Here is an 18,607-nt window from a genome sequence, read left to right on the forward strand (position 1 = left end):
CGGAGCCACAAGTCTTACACTCATTTTTTTTTTTTTTTTTGAGACGGAGTTTCACTCTTGTTACCCAGGCTGGAGTGCAGTGGCGTGATCTCAGCTCACCACAACCTCTGCCTCCTGGGTTCAGGCAATTCTGCCTCAGCCTCCCGAGTAGCTGGGATTACAGATGCATACCACCATGCCCTGATAATTTTTGTATTTTTAGTAGAGACGGGGTTTCATCATGTTGACCAGGATGGTCTCGATCTCTTGACCTCGTGATCCACCCACCTCAGCCTCCCAAAGTGCTGGGATTACAGGCCTGAGCCACCGTGCCTGGCCAAGTCTTACTTTTAAGTAGAGAGAACGTTATAAAAAGGACACTGATTTCTGACCAAGGGGTCAGTGATCGAATACTGAATAGAAATCACTAGTTGACGAAATCACTAGTTGACGTAATCAAATGTAGATGGTGTATGAGTGAGCACTCTGAAGGACAGCGGTGCTCTGGAAATTCTCTCTCCCTGACCCACACATTGCCCTGTTGTGACCCCGTTTCCTCCTCTGGCTCTGCCGAATGACTCCCTCACCCAATGGGCACGAATTCCTCTATCTGTCCATTCAGTGAGCACCTGCTGCATTTGGGGTGCTGGGGTGCTGTGCTAAGTGCTGGGGAATGATACACAGTAAGCAATGTCATAATTAATTACATTATTAGAAGCCCTGGGACAAGTGCTGTGACCAGTCCAGGGCACTCAGAGGTCAGGCTGCGGTGGAGGGGGCATTTCTGAGACCGAGGGCTCAGTATCTTGAGGGAAATTACATTTTAGCTGAGACCTGAGGGGCAGGTGAGGTTTATCTAGGGAGGAGGGGAGCAAGTGTGTGATGGGTGGGGGCTGCAGAGCTCCTAAGGAGGAGAAGTGGGGAGGATCTGTGAGACTTCGCAGTTGTCCAGGGCGCGGCAGAGGCTGGGAAACGGACAGGCCAGGCTGGGTTGCGAGGGTCCCCACATTTGCCCGAAACCTGGGAGTGAGTGCTGACAGGCAGCTGGTGAGGGCCCGACAATGGTCAGGCTCACATTTTCTAGGTGCCTCGTTTAAAAGAAGGCTGAGGAGCAAGTGGGAAAAGAGAAGGAAGTCTGTAGGCATTTTGCAATTTTAGCTTTGGGTTTCTGATCCATTATGAGTCAGCTGCTGTTGTATGGCACAAGGTGGGGTCAGATCTTTTTTCATATGTGTACCCAGGAGTTTAGCACCATTAGAACATACTGTTTTCATCAACTAGCTATGACCTGAAAGGCCCATGCGCAAACCTTTGCTACAGCACCAGGAGAATAGGCACGAGGTGGGAGAGTGCCCCTGGGAGACATTTCTGCCCCAGGAAAGCCAGCAGGGACTTAGCTTCTCACGGCAGGGCCTGCAGACTGCATAAGCATGTGCCGTAGACACAAGCCAAGTGCAATCCCAGCTCAGCTCTTCCTTAGCCAGTCCCTGCCCATATGCAGGAAGAGCAGAGCAGCGCAGGCTGGAGCAGAGACACAAAAGTCATAAGCGGTTACAGTTAAAATATCTTTCTTCTGCAAATTTTACCAAAATACATGGCTACCTGGACACATTGTTGGGGCCCTCCCAAGTGCCCTACCGTCAGCCTTATTAGCTGCACAGTAAATCAGGTTTCATTTCATTCAAACGCTGTGAAGTAGGGTTTTCTTAACCCTTAGTGTCAGGATGAGAAGGCGCTGAAGCTCACTGTTAAGATGGCCAAGACTTCCTGGGTGCCGACAGAGCTGTGAGTCTGTCCTCAGGGCCCCAGCCCTGAGCATCCGGTAGGAAGGACACAGCAGGTGAGGGGAGTGCAGAGGGCAGGCCTAAGGAGGCAGGCAGCCAGGGACAGCAGCCGCCCATGGCGTGCTGTTGAGCGCCTCCTTGGTGGGGTCTCTCATTTTAGTGACACACACGTGTCATTTGCAGCTAGTGTGTGCTTAAGCTAACTGCATCGGTATGCTTAGAGTTTGTGCCAGAGGGTTCAGTAATTCTGTAATTCTTAATATGTTGTGTTTTTAAGTCCAAGTTAATCCCTTCAGGCATTTTTAAAATTTGTTTATTTATTATTATTTTGCTCTGTCACCCAGGATAGAGAGCAGTGGTGTGATCTCGGCTCACTGCAACCCCTGCCTCCCGGGTTCAAGCGATTCTCCTGCCTCTGCCTCCAGAGTAGCTGGGACTACAGATGCACATCACCAAGGCTGGCTAATTTTTGTATTTTTAGTAGAAACGGGGTGTTACCATATTGGCCAGGCTGGTCTCGAACTCCTGACCTTGTGATTTGCCCGTCTTGTCTTCCCAAAGTACTGGCATTGCAGGCGTAACCCACCACGCCTGGCCACCTTCAAGCATTTTTAAAGATTGCTATTTTAGCCCATTGGCCTGAGCAGCCTTGGGCATGCCCGGGACCCTCAAAGTGCTTATCCCATAGTGTTGGGATTACAGGCATGAGCCACTCACTGCACAGGTTGTGAATTTTTAATAACAGCTTTATTGAGATACAGTTTCACACCATAAAATTTACCCTTTGAAATATACAATTGTGTGGTCTTTAGTATACCCACAAGGTTGTGCAACCATCACCACCATCTAATTTTGGATAATTTTTGTCACCCCAGAACTGCGGCCCTTTGTAGTCACCCCCATCTCCTCTCCTCAGTCTCTGGCAACACCTACTCTGCTTCCTGCCTCTGTGGATTTTAGAGTCATGTGGACATTCCACATAATGGATTCATACAATCCGTGACCTTTGTGTCTGGCTTCTCGCTCCGGGCATGATGTTTCAAGGGCAGTGAGTGAGAGCTTCATTCCTTCTACAGCTGAGTCGTATTCTATTGTGGGAATAGAGCACATGGTGTTTGTCCATCTGTCTGTTGATGGACACTTGGGTTGTGTCCACTTTGAGCTTTGAGAGGACAGTGATTATCCGGCATTGATGCCTGGCTTGGGCGGGTGTTGAGCAGCCCCTCACCCCGCAGTCTGATTCTAAGCTGTTGCAGGTTCCACCTGGGGCAGGAACCTCAGCTTTATCGATTTGATACTTGAGTCATTCACCTTTTCTCTTTTTCCATGTTTTCTGAGATGAGTTTCTTCTAACCTGTGCATTAGGATCACCTGGGGAGGTTAAAAAATACGAGTGCCCACTGACTCCCCGGTTAAATTGACTGATTTGATTGAATTGGCCTGGAGAAAACCTAGCCCTTAGTGTTTTTTGAAGTAGCTCAAGTCGTTTTCATGGGCAGCCATGGTTGAAAATGTTTGCCCTTGACTGTTACCTTGCTCTCTTTTGAGTAACCACTAAGGAGATCTCCCTCAGCTCACACCCTCTGCCTGAGCTCTGCATCCTTGGAACCATGCTGCTTCTTCCCCAGGGCCTTGGGGGGTTGGGGGTGTGCTGCTCACCTTCCTCTTCACCTTTGCCCCTACAGTCTTCCCTAGGTCACAACTGTAGGTTGTGTATAAAAATTCCTTTACAGAAAAACTGGGGATCACATTAAAGAGGAATTACAACCTAGGAGGGGAAGGAAAACCACATGCACCAAACATGACCTCCCCTGGAGTCCAGAGGGCCCTGCTCCACACAGGCCACTTGAGAGCTCAGCTTGCTCACCATCCCCCTCCCTTCACTGTCAATCGGAGACACCAGGCGGGTGGTAGCTGTCTCAGCACCCCCAGCTGTCACTCTCCACCCCTTCTCAAGCTCTCCCTAAGTGTGGCTGTGCAGCCTGGCTAGCAGAAGTTGCTCTGAGGTTACTAGTGCAGTGCCCAGGCAGGAGCGATGTGGGCCCCCAGCTGCCAAAGCACTTTTGAGTTTTCTGTAGTTCTTGTACTTTTGGGATCAAACATCCACATCCACATCCACATTCCCAGGTTCAAACGTTTAGAGACAATGCAATACAAAACCACAAAAAGGGAAAAAATGTTTCTGCAACAGCTTCTAATACAGTTTGGCTGTGTCCTCACCCAAGTCTCACCTTGAATTGTAATCCCCATAATTCCCATAATCTACAGGTGTGAAAGGAGAGGCCAGGTGGAGGTAATTGAATCATGGGCGTAGTTTCGTCCATGCTGTTCTCATGATGGCGAGTTCTCCCTCGATCTGATGGTTTTATAAGGGGCTCTTTTCCCCTCTCTCCTTCCACTTCTCGCTCCTACCGCCTTGTGAAGAAGACTGTGTTTGCTTCCCCTTCCACGGTGATGCAGAACTGTGAGTCAATTAAACTTCGTCCCTTTTTAAATTATCCAGTCCTCAGGTATTTCTTTATAGCAGTATGAGAACAGACAAATACAGCTTCCCATGTGCCCGAGAGACTCCTCCCCTTCTTGAAGCCAGTGGCTCACTCTGGGACCTGTGTGGCCCTGGAGACCCCGCCTCTGGTGTGACAGAGCCCTCATAGCTGCCCTGCACTGTGGGGTTTTGCACAGAGTGGCTTTGAAATGGTTATTTTAGCCGGGCGGGGTGGCTCAAGCCTGTAATCCCAGCACTTTGGGAGGCTGAGGCAGGTGGATCCCGAGGTCAAGAGATTGAGACCTCCTGGTCAACATGGTGAAACCCCGTCTCTACTAAAAATACAAAAAATTAGCTGGGCATGGTGGCACGTGCCTGTAGTCCCAGCTACTCAGAAGGCTGAGGCAGGAGAATTGCTTGAACCCAGGAGGCGGAGGTTGCTGTGAGCCGAGATTGCGCCATTGCACTCCAGCCTGGGTAACAAGAGCGAAACTCCGTCTCAAAAAAAAAAAAGGTTATTTTAACTAGGATTCCATGAAGTTCCTAGCTAATGACTTCTTGTTGGTTTAGCTTATTTTCCATGTTATAATTATCATAATTATAAACCTTGAATTTTCTTATATAGGCAGGGGAGGGGTTTCTGAGAAGCTGATGAGAATGGTTTCCTTTGGAGCAGAGGGCTGGGTGTTTGGGGGGGTTGCAGAAGACTCTTCTGTATATCCTCTTCTTGCCATGTGAGTTTGAACCATGAGATTGTGTTACTTGTGCAATTCAAAATAAACTAAAAACCCTTCAAATCCTATGCTTGGCTCACTATGAAAGATATATTTTTATCAAATATATTTTTGCCAAGTTTTATACCCTTTGAGACTTAGTTTTATATTGCCTTGCCATTTGGTTCAACTTTAATTCTGTAAACCTTTTTCTCATTAACCACATTGTAAGGTTTTGTTTTTTTTTTTTTTTTTTGAGATGGAGTTTTGCTCTTGTTGCCCAGTTGCCCAGGCTTGAGTGCAGTGGCACAATCTGGGCTCACCACAACCGCTGCCTGTCAGATTCAAGCGATTCTCCTGCCTCAGCCTCCTGAGCCCCTGGGATCACAGGCATGTGCCACCATGCCTGGCTAATTTTGTATTTTTAGTAGAGATGGGTTGTCTCCATGTTGGTCAGGCTGGTTTTGAACTCCTGATTTTAGGTGATCTGCCCACCTCGGCCTCTGAAAGTGCTGGGATTACAGATGTGAGCCACCGCACTCAGCCTATTGTAAGGTTTTAAGAACACAGATGATCTCATGCCTCATTCATTCATTTATTCAGAAAATATTTTCTTCAAGCATCTAAAATGTGCTTGGCCTTATGTCATGGATGTAGGACCAAGGATGACACAGCCCTTGACATGGAGGAGCTAAGAAGGCCTGTGATAGGGAGCTAAGAGATTGCACTACAGTGAGGGTCATGGGGTTTAGAAAATAAACCACTACAGAAGGCAAAGCTTGAGCTGAGTTCTGGAGTGTGGCTTATTTGCTTGGAAGGCACATTCCCAGCGAGTAGTGATGGCAGCAGGAGGCATACAGGTTCCTAGGCAGGAAGGGGCAGGTCCCTTGTAAAACTCCACCTTCAAGCCAGGGTTGGCCTGAAGCTTGTGGGCTAGGCTGCCAGTGGCTGGTGAAGTCTGAGATCCAGAGAGAACTTCTTTGATGCCTTTCAGCTAATCGAGTGGTGATTTTTCCAGGCCTGCCCATGGACCAATCAGCATGCATTTCCTCCTGTCCATGGACCAATCAACATGCACTTCTTCCTTTCTGAACCCATAAAACCCCCAGACAACCTCATTCTTCCTGGATGTGGAACAAGAACTTGAAACCTGCGGAATGGTGGGAGCAAAAGGAGCTGTAATGCTTTCCTGGCCAGCTTGTGGAGCTGCAGGTGGGAATTAAAGTGGCTGTAACACGTTCCTGGCCAGCTCACCAAGCTGCGGGTGGTGACAGCTACCAGACTGAGGGAGTGAAGAATGGTGAGCCTTCTAGGGGCCCAGACCTTGGGGTTTCTCAAGCCAGAGCTATAACGGTATAGCCCTCCCACCATGCAACGGCCACTCCAAGCAAAGGGAAGCAGCAGTGGGGCTGGGCCAGCCTAGGAGCCATGGACTGGAGCAGGGCCAAAAGAAGAGCTGTAACATGCTGCCCCAGAAACACAACCCCCTGCTCACCATGCTGTGGGTGATGAGAAGGAGAGAAGACCTGTGACCCTTCTGGGAGCCCAGACCTCACAGGCTGTGACACACTGTAATCCCCTTTGGGGCTCTGTGGTTCCTGGCATCTCTGAGCTTTCGGGCACCACCATATTCCCTTTGTCCAGATGCTCGTGCCCACGGTGGAAGCCACTTGTGGTACCTCTGGTTGAGCCACAACCTCGTATGGAACCGGCAGCTGTGAGCACTGCACTACACAGACATTTAGGCCTCATAACAACTCCCTCGAGGAGCCTCAGTACTTAAGTAGGTCCCCTCTGATAGATGAGGAAACTGAGGCTGTCATCCATGGCCTGTCGAAGGTCACCAGCTAGTGAGCACAGAACCAGGTTAGCCCAGGTGGTGCAGCTTCAGAGCTCATATGCGTAACTTGAGACATTATTCCTATTCAGAAGCAGAACCACCAGGAACAAACAGATGGCTGATTGGAGGAGAGACAACCGTAAGGAAAGGGGCAGGATTCAGGGGTGGGAGGGGAAATCGATTTCCGTTTGGGATGCATGTCAGCATCAGCGTGGGAGAAGGCAGTGAGCTGTTGAAAATTCTGGCGTTCAATTTATATATAAAAAAAGAAAAAGAAAATTCTGGAGTTCAGAAATAACTGTGTCCTACAAATCCAGATGCAGAGGTTATTGCTCGAAGGTGGCAGTTTGCACCTTGGATGTGAAGGAAATTGCTGAGAAGAATGTCTGTAGTCCCAGCTACTCGGGAGGCTGAGGCAGGAGGATTGCCTGAACCCAGGAGGCGGAGGTTGCGGTGAGCCGAGATTGCGCCATTGAACTCCAGCCTGGGTAACAAGAGCGAAACTCTGTCTCAAAAAAAAAAAAAAAAAAAAAAGAATGCAGTGAGAAGGTGGGGGGGGGGAGGCGGCCACCAAAATTCAAGGAACTGCAGAGAAGCAGATGTCTATGTATGGGCGGAGGAGGAGGTCAGAGGTGGCTGCAGCCCGAGGATGAAATAGGTGATGTTAGAGATCGGCCACTTGTTGACAAGTGTCCCGGATTCAGCAGGCTCTGAGTGGATCTCCTCTCCCCTCTGCAGCCTGCCTTGCTTCACTGTTGCAAGCTTCCTAGTAAACCAGTCCTCTACCTGCTATAATTTTATATTACTTGTTGAAATGATATTCCAACAATAATATAAACATTTTTGATATGCTAGGCTAAATAAAACACATTTAAAAATTAATGTCACCGATTTATTTTTTCTAATGTGCTCACTAGAAATGACGATTGCACTTGTGGGTCCCGTGATGTTCCTATTGGGTGGTGCTGTGCTCCCACAGTGGCAGCGGCTTCAATCTCGCCGAGACCTCTGGTTTGGGTTCAGCCAGGAAAACAGATACCACTTTAGACATCTCAAGCATGAAACAACATAGCTGCGGGGAAGGCCAAGTCCCCACAGAGGGATGGAGAGCACGGTGGTAGAGAGAACCGTTTTCTAAGAATTTGCTTTCAATAAAAATTGAGAACGCCCAGTCAAGTTATTCGCTGACACAAAGTAAAAGATCTGCTAGATCAGTATTTGATTTTGGCATTTAGGCCAAAGAACTGAATGATACTGCTATTACTTCTTCACAGTTGGGCGCCTTCGAGGGTCCCCGACGAGGCCTCTCCCTCTCCACCCTACGGGAAGCTGACCGGCTGCAGCCGCAACTGCAGAGGAGGCACCTGCGGGGGCTGCACCTTCTCGGAGAGGGCGGGGTCCTGCGGGGGGAAGCACCTGCCCAGTGCGCACCTACCGAGTGCAGGCTGCGGACCACCCGGACAGGTGCCCCCTCGGCAGGGAGGGCGGTCACGGGGGCCAGGCCGAGGTGGGGTCCTCCCGGGGATCCAGACGCGGCCCCGTGGCTTCTCCAGGCCCCAAATCTTCTCTCCTTCTTGTCCCCGTCCCTCCCTTTCTCTCCTTCCTCCTTCCCCCAGCGCCGGTGCTCGCAACGCCCGCGCGCACCGCCCCGCCCTCTCCTGGACCGCGCGCTGGCTCCGCGGAGGACGCAGGACGCGTACGAGCGCGCAGTTTTCGTCGGCGCGCGCACTGTGCCTGGGGCCCAGCTGTGGCGCCGCGCGTGCGCGTTCCGCTGTGCGCGGCAGGGCACTGGGCTAAGCGGCTGAGGCCGCACCCCAAGAGGCGGGCATAGACAGGAGGAGGGTCGGCCGGGCGTGTGGGCGGGGCGTGACCTGGAGGCGGGGCGGGGCCCGAGGCTCGCGGCGCCCAGCTCTCGCGAGAGCGGCGCTTGATGACGACCGGGAGGGCGGGGCGCGTCTGGGGCGCCGGCGGGTGCGTTTGAATCTGGTCCGAGCGCGGGAAACGGCGGGTCCGGGAGCCCAGGTGAGAGTTGCGGTGCGGATCCGGGATTGGGTTCAGAGCAGGGGCTGGGAGATAGCAGTGATCGGGCTGGAAGCCCCTCCTGGGCGGGCCGGGGTCCCGGCCTCCGCTACTCTATGGAGGTGGCCGACCAGACCGCGGCAGTGCTGCCTCTGATCCGACCGGACGGAACCGGGGCCCCGGGCCACCCCTCTGCCTCCCGCGGCGACGCCCGTCCTTCCTGTCCACGTCGGAGGAAAATCCCAGCCCCGCGCGCGGGCACTGCTTTCAGTGTCCTCCACCCCCGGGCGCGGCCCTCAGGTTCCCCTCAGCCCTGGGTGTCGGCACTGCCCTCAGAGAGAGTCCCCTCAGCCCTGGGCATGGGCACTGCCCTCAGAGAGAGTCCCCTCAGCCCTGGGTGTCGGCACTGCCCTCAGAGAGAGTCCCCTCAGCCCTGGGTGTCGGCACTGCCCTCAGAGAGAGTCCCCTCAGCCCTGGGTGTCGGCACTGCCCTCAGAGAGAGTCCCCTCAGCCCTGGGCATGGGCACTGCCCTCAGAGAGAGTCCCCTCAGCCCTGGGCATGGGCACTGCCCTCAGAGAGAGTCCCCTCAGCCCTGGGCATGGGCCTGCCCTCAGAGAGAGTCCCCTCAGCCCTGGGTGTCGGCACTGCCCTCAGAGAGAGTCCCCTCAGCCCTGGGTGTCGGCACTGCCCTCAGAGAGAGTCCCCTCAGCCCTGGGTGTCGGCACTGCCCTCAGAGAGAGTCCCCTCAGCCCTGGGCATGGGCACTGCCCTCAGAGAGAGTCCCCTCAGCCCTGGGCATGGGCACTGCCCTCAGAGAGAGTCCCCTCAGCCCTGGGCGTCGGCACTGCCCTCAGAGAGAGTCCCCTCAGCCCTGGGCGTCGGCACTGCCCTCAGAGAGAGTCCCCTCAGCCCTGGGCGTCGGCACTGCCCTCAGAGAGAGTCCCCTCAGCCCTGGGCGTCGGCACTGCCCTCAGAGAGAGTCCCCTGAGCCCTGGGTGTCGGCACTGCCCTCAGAGAGAGTCCCCTCAGCCCTGGGCATGGGCCTGCCCTCAGAGAGAGTCCCCTCAGCCCTGGGCTTGGGCACTGCCCTCAGAGAGAGTCCCCTCAGCCCTGGGCGTCGGCACTGCCCTCAGAGAGAGTCCCCTCAGCCCTGGGCGTCGGCACTGCCCTCAGAGAGAGTCCCCTCAGCCCTGGGCGTCGGCACTGCCCTCAGAGAGAGTCCCCTCAGCCCTGGGCGTCGGCACTGCCCTCAGAGAGAGTCCCCTGAGCCCTGGGTGTCGGCACTGCCCTCAGAGAGAGTCCCCTCAGCCCTGGGCATGGGCCTGCCCTCAGAGAGAGTCCCCTCAGCCCTGGGCTTGGGCACTGCCCTCAGAGAGAGTCCCCTCAGTCCTGGGTGTCGGCACTGCCTTCAGAGAGAGTCCCCTCAGTCCTGGGTGTTGGCACTGCCTTCAGAGAGAGTCCCCTCAGCCCTGGACATGGGCACTGCCCTCAGAGAGCGTCCCCTCAGTCCTGGGTGTCGGCACTGCCTTCAGAGAGCGTCCCCTCAGCCCTGGGCATGGACACTGCCGTCAGAGAGCGTCCCCTCAGCCCTGGGCATGGGCACTGCCGTCAGAGAGCGTCCCATCAGCCCTGGGCATGGGCACTGCCGTCAGAGAGCGTCCCCTCAGTCCTGCGTGTTGGCACTGCCCTCAGAGAGAGTCCCCTCAGCCCTGGGTGTCGGCACTGCCCTCAGAGAGAGTCCCCTCAACCCTGGGCATGGGCACTGCCCTCAGAGAGAGTCCCCCTGAGCCCTGCGTGTGAGCGCTGCCCTCAGAGAGAGTCCCCCTGGGCGCTGCCCTCAGAAATTATCCCCCAGCTGTGAACATGGGCCTTGGCCTCAGAGACATCAGTCACCTGAACTCTTGCTGCTGGTTTGGTGCCTCTTGTGTCCATGAGGAAGGAGTTTGGGGACGGAGTGGGAAGTTACAGGTGGTGAGAAGCTTACAGGGATTTCTTCTTTTTAATGCCCATCTTGATTCAGTACCAGACCTGTTCGAAGAGTTGCCTGCTCTTTGGACTGATAACAGGATGGTGAGGTGACTTCTTACCTTAAAAGTAGCATTCGGGCTGCAGGGCTGAGGTCTTATGCACATATGGTACAAGAAACATGGAATATTGCCACTTTGGGAGATAGAAAACTCTCAACAAATTACAGTCACTAATGTAAGAGAAAATGGGAAATATGGGAATAAGTTTGGTGGTCTAGAGGAAGTATATTACTGTATGTTGGACTAAAATGCCGAAGAGATACACTTGGAAATAGAGCAAACAAGAAAAGTGACCAGAACTCTGAGAAAGTGGAGCATTCACTCACTTGCCGGGAGAAGATGTATGACTGTGTGTGTTTGCAGCACCTGGTTGGATTACTTTTCTAAAATCATGAGTTTGCCCTGGCCACTATTCCTTATGCTTCTTGCTGGCCACTCTCCCTTTCCTCCCCATTTTCTTTGTCAGTAAAAAGTGTGCCAGCCATGCCTGATTTAAAGAGGGAGACACGTTGTCCTTGGGCAATTTCATCACTGCATGAACATCACAGAGTGCACTTGTCTACACCTGGATGGTGTAGCCTGCACACATAGGCTGTATTTGTATGGTGGCACCTACTGCTCCTAGAATGTCACTGTACCGAATACTGTAGGCAACTGTAACACAGTGGTATTTGTATAGCTAAACAGATCTAAGCAAAGAAAAGGCACAGTAAAGATATTATAATCTGGGACCACCGTCATATATATGATCTGTTGTTGACTGATTGTTACGTGGTACATGACTGTAATTCATAGTTCAGCCATTTGAGTTGAGGAATGAGGTGACCAGACTTTACTGTTAACTTATGTGGGGAGTCATTACACTGAGATTGTTTCTGCCTTGTTCAATTTAGACATTAAAATCTAGTATTATATGTTTAAGATGACTATCCCCATAATTACTGCCAGTAATTTTTCATATTGCTCTATTTATAATGGTGCAAGTAGTTTTTATTTATTTTTAAGGTGGGGGTGTCCTACTGCAAATACATTCCATCATTTACTATTACCTCATCTTTAGGTTGATATCTTTTGAGTAGGGCACCAATGGCTCCAGGTGTTGTGAATATGAAATAGAATTTCCTGGAAAAACACACGCAGGATGGAAGGTATACAAAGTCCCTGAGCTCATTATCCCGAAGGGTTGGGAGGACGGTGCTGTGGTTGAGCATGCCTAATGAATAGTCTAACAAGATCCCAGGTGACCCCAGGGCCACTGTTCTCCATCTCACTTTGAATAACAGAATGACACTAACAGTGGGATTTTTTTTTTTAATGGAGGAATGGCCTTTTGAAAGGGAGCATCTTCAGAATCTAGCAGCTGGGATCAGATTATTCTTTTGTTGAATCAACTCAGATCTGCCAAGACAGCATCTTGCTAAGGTACTAAAAAGGAAGAAATGGTGGTGAGCTTCCTAAGGCTATTTGGATTTCTCCCTCCTTAGTTGGTAATTTTATTAACAGTTGTTGATAAAATGTCACTAATGTCATATTAACATCCCCAGTAAAGGAAATAAGTAAATTGTTTTTCAAATGTCATAACTTGTTTTATGTCAGAATATTTTTAGAAACTGTCTACCATATGTGGTTCAGGAATTTTCTTGCAGTTCTTGGATGTTAATATCAAATTAAATCTTGTAGGAAAAGATGTGTTTGCAAGTGTTTCAGTATGATTGTGTTTTCCACTAGGGTTAAAAAATAAATGACATTTGAACAGTTCCATCTGTCATGGAAAAACGTGAGACATTCGTACAAGCCGTGTCTAAGGAGCTGGTTGGAGAGTTTTTGCAATTTGTTCAACTTGATGTAAGTTTCATATTTTAGTTTTGTTGTGATTTTTGACTGTGAATATGAACTATGTTCTAAAACACATGGACACACGGAGGGGAGTACTAAAATGGACACACGGAGGGGAGTACTAAACACTGGGGTCTACTGGGGGGAAAAGGGGAGGGCCAGCGAGGGGGGGAGCTGGGGAGGGATAGCCTGGGGAGAAATGCCAAATGTGGGTGAAGGGGAGAAAGGAAGCAAAACACACTGCCATGTGTGTACCTATGCAACTGTCTTGCATGTTCTGCACATGTACCCCAAAACCTAAAATGCAATAAAAAATTAAAAAAAAAAAAAAAAGAAATATGTTCTAAAATCATTACGTCTCCAAACAAAACATAGTTATCTCAGTGAATCCTTAGCGACCGATGTTTATTTGAAAGAAGAAAACCAAAAACCCTTTATTCTCAAATCTACCTGCTGGTGGGCCAAGCTAAGATATAAAAGGTAAACAGAAGTTAACCAGCCAAAGAGGACTGTTACGGGGAAGGACCCATCTAACCGAGAAGGTTACTCTGAGGACTAGAGAAGGCTTGTTGTGTTTGAATTTGAAGTTCAGCAGGAAGGCAGAAGATGAGGCAAGCGATAGGCTCTGCGGGTCTTTACCAGGTGCTTGAAGCAGGGAGTCAGCTGTAGGCAAGGGACAAAGAGAGCAAAGGGAGAACTACTGGACAAAATAGAGGTAAGGAGAAAAATATGGTTTGCTTTCTGGAAATATTCCTCTGGCTGCAAGTGAAAAGTATGTCAAAGGGATATATTTAAGAGACTAACCTCTCAGGTCCTGCTCTTCATAAAGATGGTTGAATTAGGAACTGGAAATGGGAAGCTGCTTGGAAGTAGAGTGATGGCATTATTGGATTGATTGGATATGGGGGAGGGCCCCGGCATCTGACTGTGTGATACCATTCAGCAAACTCTTGATTGTGGGAAGAGGGGGGATTCAAGGGAGAAGGTGGTTCCATTTTGGAGGTGGTAGTTGACTGCTGGTGGGATGTGCACCAACAGTTGGCCAGTAGTCAGACCTGCACGTCTGAATACCAGGGGAGAAAGGCCTGGGCTAGAGACAGATTGGGCATGGAAACCCAAGTTGTGGGAATGCCTGTGGTTATCTCTCTAGTGTTTCGGAGAAAAGGACCTCAGACAGTTCTGAGGAAGCCAGTGTTGGAGGCACTGACTCTGAAATACAAAAGTGTCTTTGCGGCCGAAGACCCTTAGCATCCTTGTCTCACTTGTTCTTATTATGTGATGAAAATCAAACTAGTGATAACAAAGAATCAGAGGAGAATCTTATAATGAATTTGTTACTAGTCACGTTTAAGAAATTGGTTTTCTTTATAAGAGAAATGAGCTTATATGTTTTGGTATTATAAAATGATACCCTGTAAACTTAAAAATAATCACAAACTCACAGGCATCTTGTCACCATAGAAGTGTTTCTAAGAGCAAATTAGTTAGATATTATATAAATGTCTGCTTTAGCAGTAGCAGTGTACATAGCTTGTATTGGAAATGCAACATATACACATTTTAAAGTCTAAAAGATTGCCGTTGCGAAGTGCATACGATAATGTGAGCAAAATCACAGCGAACTAAATTGAAAATCAAAGGTAAAAATAGTCAAAATCACACTGGTAGTCACAATGACAAGTGCCCTTCTGGTGTGCATTGTTTCCAGCCACCCCTGTTGTGTGCCAACCAGCCTTTGCAGTGTTGCTGGGAAGCCAGCAGACATCTCAGGAGAATTCTGAATTAGTCCTTATACTAATGAGGCGTCAACTCTAGTTTATCAATAATAAGCTTTATTGACGCTTGACTGTTCAGCTTCGTACCTAGTCACTGTGTAGCTCTTAAAGGTAAAAATGAAAATTTGTAGGATTGTGCATCATGTGGTTTCATCAAGTTGAGTGACATAAGTGTCATTTTATGTAATTATGATGTTTTCCCATAGTTCAATTTGACAAGAACCTCAATCAGTTTGAGGCTTGTTAGGGAAACCTCTCCAAGTACGATTAGTTCTGTTATAATCCCACACATGCGTTGCCAACAGTCACTGCACTCCACAGAATTGGTTAAAAAAACCCCAGAGATTATGGGGAAAATGGAGGTCAGGGGGCAACACTGAAAAATTTTGCCAGTAACATGTTAAAAACAGATAGGAATCTAATAAAACAATAGCATAATTTTATATGTTAAATCACTAAGAAATACATGAATACTATAGTAAGCATGGCACTTTAGCTTGAAAAATATTTAAATTCTGTAGTTGGAAGTGGGTGCCTATGCTTCCAGGGTACACCTGCTCCTCTGTGCATAAGAGGAAGAAAATGAGGCAGAACAGAGGAGAAAAGGGCAAGCTACGCAGAGGGGAATAGGGAGCATTAGAGAGCACAGTGGGCTTGGGGAGAGCACATGAAGTGGGGTGGGGCCTTTGGGTCATAGTGGGTGACAGGCACAGTGTGTGGCCCAGGTGTGAATGGACTGAGCTGCTAGGTGTCTGAGATACGTTTCATGGGATCCTGGTGGCTCCAGTCAGTGGGTGCAGTTTTCTGCATTCACCTGGTTAAATTTCTTGTCAGCTTGATGAAACCACATGATGCAGAGCAGAACTGGTTATACCGTGTGCCCTTGTACTTCTTGGAGAATCAGTGATGGGGAGTGGGACACTGAGGAGAATTCCGATCATTTAACAAACATGTCCTGAATGCCTTCTGTATGCCAGACCACTGCACCGAGAGTTGGGTTTGTAGTACACGCAAAGGAAAATTTCTGCAGAAATGGGGGGTTATGTTCTAATGGTAGAGGAAGAAAAACAAGACACATATATAAATAATAAAGCAGGTAAAGACTGGGTGCAGTGACTCACGCCTGTAATCCCAGAGCTTTAGGAGGCTGAGGCAGGACGATCGTTTGAAGCCAGGAGTTTAACACCAGCCTGGGCAACATAGTGAGACCTCATCTCTACAGTAAAGTTAAAAAATTGACCAAGTGTAGTCTGTGGTCTGTGCCTGTGGTCTCAACTACTTGGGAGGCTGAGGCAGGAGAGTCACTTACGCCAGGAATTTGAAGTTGCAATAAGCTATGATTGTGCAACTGCACTCCTGCCTGGGTGACAAAGCAAGACCCTGTCTTAAAAAAAAATAAAACAAAAAACATGCTACTACTGACCACTATTAATAAAGCCAGTAGAAGTTGGGAATGATGGCGAGGCTAGAGAGAACCTCAGGGAGATGCTATTGATTAGAGTGGGTGCAGTTGGGAATGATGGCGTGGCTAGAGAGAACCTCAGGGAGATGTCATTGATGAGGGTGCGTGCAGTTGGGAATGATGGCGTGGCTAGAGAGAACCTCAGGGAGACGCCATTGATGAGGGTGCGTGCAGTTGGGAATGATGGCGTGGCTAGAGAGAACCTCAGGGAGATGTCATTGACGAGGGTGCGTGCAGTTGGGAATGATGGCGTGGCTAGAGAGAACCTCAGGGAGACGTCATTGATGAGGGTGCCTGCAGTTGGGAATGATGGCATGGCTAGAGACAACCTCAGGGAGACGCCATTGATGAGGGTGCGTGCAGTTGGGAATGATGGTGTGGCTAGAGAGATGATGAGGGTGGGTGCAGTTGGGAATGATGGCGTGGCTAGAGAGATGATGAGGGTACGTGCAGTTGGGAATGATGGCGTGGCTAGAGAGATGATGAGGGTGCGTGCAGTTGGGAATGATGGCGTGGCTAGAGAGATGATGAGGGTGCGTGCAGTTGGGAATGATGGCGTGGCTAGAGAGAACCTCAGGGAGACGCTATTGAGGGTGGGTGCAGTTGGGAATGATGGCGTGGCTAGAGAACCTCAGGGAGACGCTATTGATGAGGGTGGGTGCAGTTGGGAATGATGGCGTGGCTAGAGAACCTCAGGGAGACGCTATTGATGAGGGTGCGTGCAGTTGGGAATGATGGAGTGGCTAGAGAGAACCTCAGGGAGACGCTATTTAGGGTGGGTGCAGTTGGGAATGATGGCGTGGCTAGAGAACCTCAGGGAGACGCTATTGATGAGGGTGGGTGCAGTTGGGAATGATGGCGTGGCTAGAGAACCTCAGGGAGACGCTATCGATGAGGGTGCGTGCAGTTGGGAATGATGGCGTGGCTAGAGAGAACCTCAGGGAGACGCCATTGATGAGGGTACATGCAGTTGGGAATGATGGCGTGGCTAGAGAGAACCTCAGGGAGACGCCATTGATGAGGGTGCGTGCAGTTGGGAATGATGGCGTGGCTAGAGAGAACCCCAGGGAGACGCTATTGATGAGGGTGGATGCAGTTGGGAATGATGGTGTGGCTAGAGAGAACCTCAGGGGAGACGCTATTGATGAGGGTGGGTGCAGTTGGGAATGATGGCGTGGCTAGAGAGAACCTCAGGGAGACGCTATTGATGAGGGTGCATGCAGTTGGGAGCGGCCCACTTATACACCTGGGTTACATGGTACAGTGCCATCCCATGGCTAGAGAGAACCTCAGGGGAGACGCTATTTGATGAGAGTGGGTGCGGTCTCAGCTCTTGCTTGTGACTACCCTAAAGTGTGCTTACATACACCCAGTTGGGAGTGGCCCACTTATACACCTGGGTTAGACGGTACAGTACCATCCCGTGGCTAAAGAAAACCTCAGAGGAGATGCTATTTGATGAGAGTGGGTGCAGTCGTGACTCTTGCTGAGGGTATGTTCTGAGAAATGCATCGTTAGGTAATTTCATTGTTGTGTGACTACCCTAAAGTGTGCTTACATACACCCAGTTGGTAGCGGCCCACTTATACACCTGGGTTAGATGGTACAGTACCATCCTGGGCTACAAACCTATGTAACACGTTATTGTACTGTAGGGCTGTTGGCCCCACTGGGTCGTGGGGTGTCCCTTATGCTGTGCTGAGGTGCAGGATCTGAGAAGTAAAGAGACAGGACACTGAAGAACTGGAGAAGAGCAGCTGGACTCGGGGGGCCATGCCACCTATGAGCGGAGACAGGCAATGTCCCGAATGCCCAGAAGCGTCTGTATTTATTAGGTACAAGCAGGGGACAGGGTTGTGAGTGAGGTCATCATCTATAGGCTTGGTGATAGGGCATACATAATCACATGAGTCACAAGCGAGGGGGCCACCCATTATGCCACCTGGGCAGAGAGGTGGGCCGTGTGCAGTAGTGGAAGGTCATGTACAGAAAAGGGGTCCACCCCCATTAGGTCACCAAGGCAAGGAGGTGGGCTGTGCGCAACAGGTGTTGTGCACAACACTTCTTATCTGGGGGCTGGAGACTTCAGAGGGTTTCTAATAGAAAGATACTGTAAGCTAATGCAGTGGGAGCTGACGGACTTGTGCTCTTCTCTTAAGATATATATGGGAGGATGATTTGAGCTAGCACAGAAGGGAGAAAAACTGACAGGGTGTACAGCCGCCGTGGCTGGTCACACCGGAGGGGTTCTTCTCCATTGGTTATTTTCAGGCCTGAGGCCTACTTTCCACAGGAACTGGATGCAAGGTACTACAACTTCTCTTTCAGGAGGGGAGGCTCTTACTCCAAGCCTGCCATACAGCATATGCCCTTTCAGGCAGGGACGCCACCGCCTGGGTCTTTGGTTCTCATCCTGGTCTGGCTGTTTTCCCATGTGCTGCTTCTGTTCTGTGACTGCTCCAGGCATTTCTCCTACTACAGACTACTATACGGTTCTATGGAAGGATTCTATAAATCAGCACTAAATGTGTTGGTACAACTCTGACTACATCCGTTATATGATTATATAGAAAGATTATATGGGACTAAGTATGATTATATATACAAGCTAGATATAAGTAAGCAGTGAGTTATACTTCAGGCACTAAGTGTGCCTGCAGTCTGCACAGTTCTTCCTTGGTGCCCA

At 50.1% G+C, this 18,607-nt stretch overlaps 1 protein-coding gene across 44 annotated transcripts in view; it reads left to right on the plus strand.

Annotated features, from left to right (window-relative positions):
* The first annotated feature begins 8,736 nt into the window (after positions 1-8,736).
* Positions 8,737-18,607, plus strand: part of NCAPG2 (non-SMC condensin II complex subunit G2) — an 85,260-nt gene continuing 75,389 nt past the window's right edge. For 19 of the 44 annotated variants that reach the window (XR_013524098.1, XR_013524096.1, XR_008473409.2 and 16 more), the window contains exons 1-3: positions 8,737-8,823; positions 12,169-12,270; positions 12,577-12,693. Coding sequence is in view for 28 of the 44 variants with exons in the window: in XM_035254243.3 (XP_035110134.1) it covers positions 12,616-12,693 (78 nt within the window). In the remaining 16 variants the exon portion in view is untranslated. Of the gene's footprint in view, positions 8,824-10,841; positions 10,892-11,908; positions 11,997-12,168; positions 12,271-12,576; positions 12,694-18,607 lie in introns of all 44 variants that reach the window. The other 25 variants (XR_013524100.1, XR_013524097.1, XR_013524095.1 and 22 more) reach the window with 6 other exon arrangements.

The sequence above is a fragment of the Callithrix jacchus genome, chromosome 11 (assembly GCF_049354715.1).
Source record: "Callithrix jacchus isolate 240 chromosome 11, calJac240_pri, whole genome shotgun sequence".
Lineage (NCBI taxonomy): Eukaryota > Metazoa > Chordata > Mammalia > Primates > Cebidae > Callithrix > Callithrix jacchus.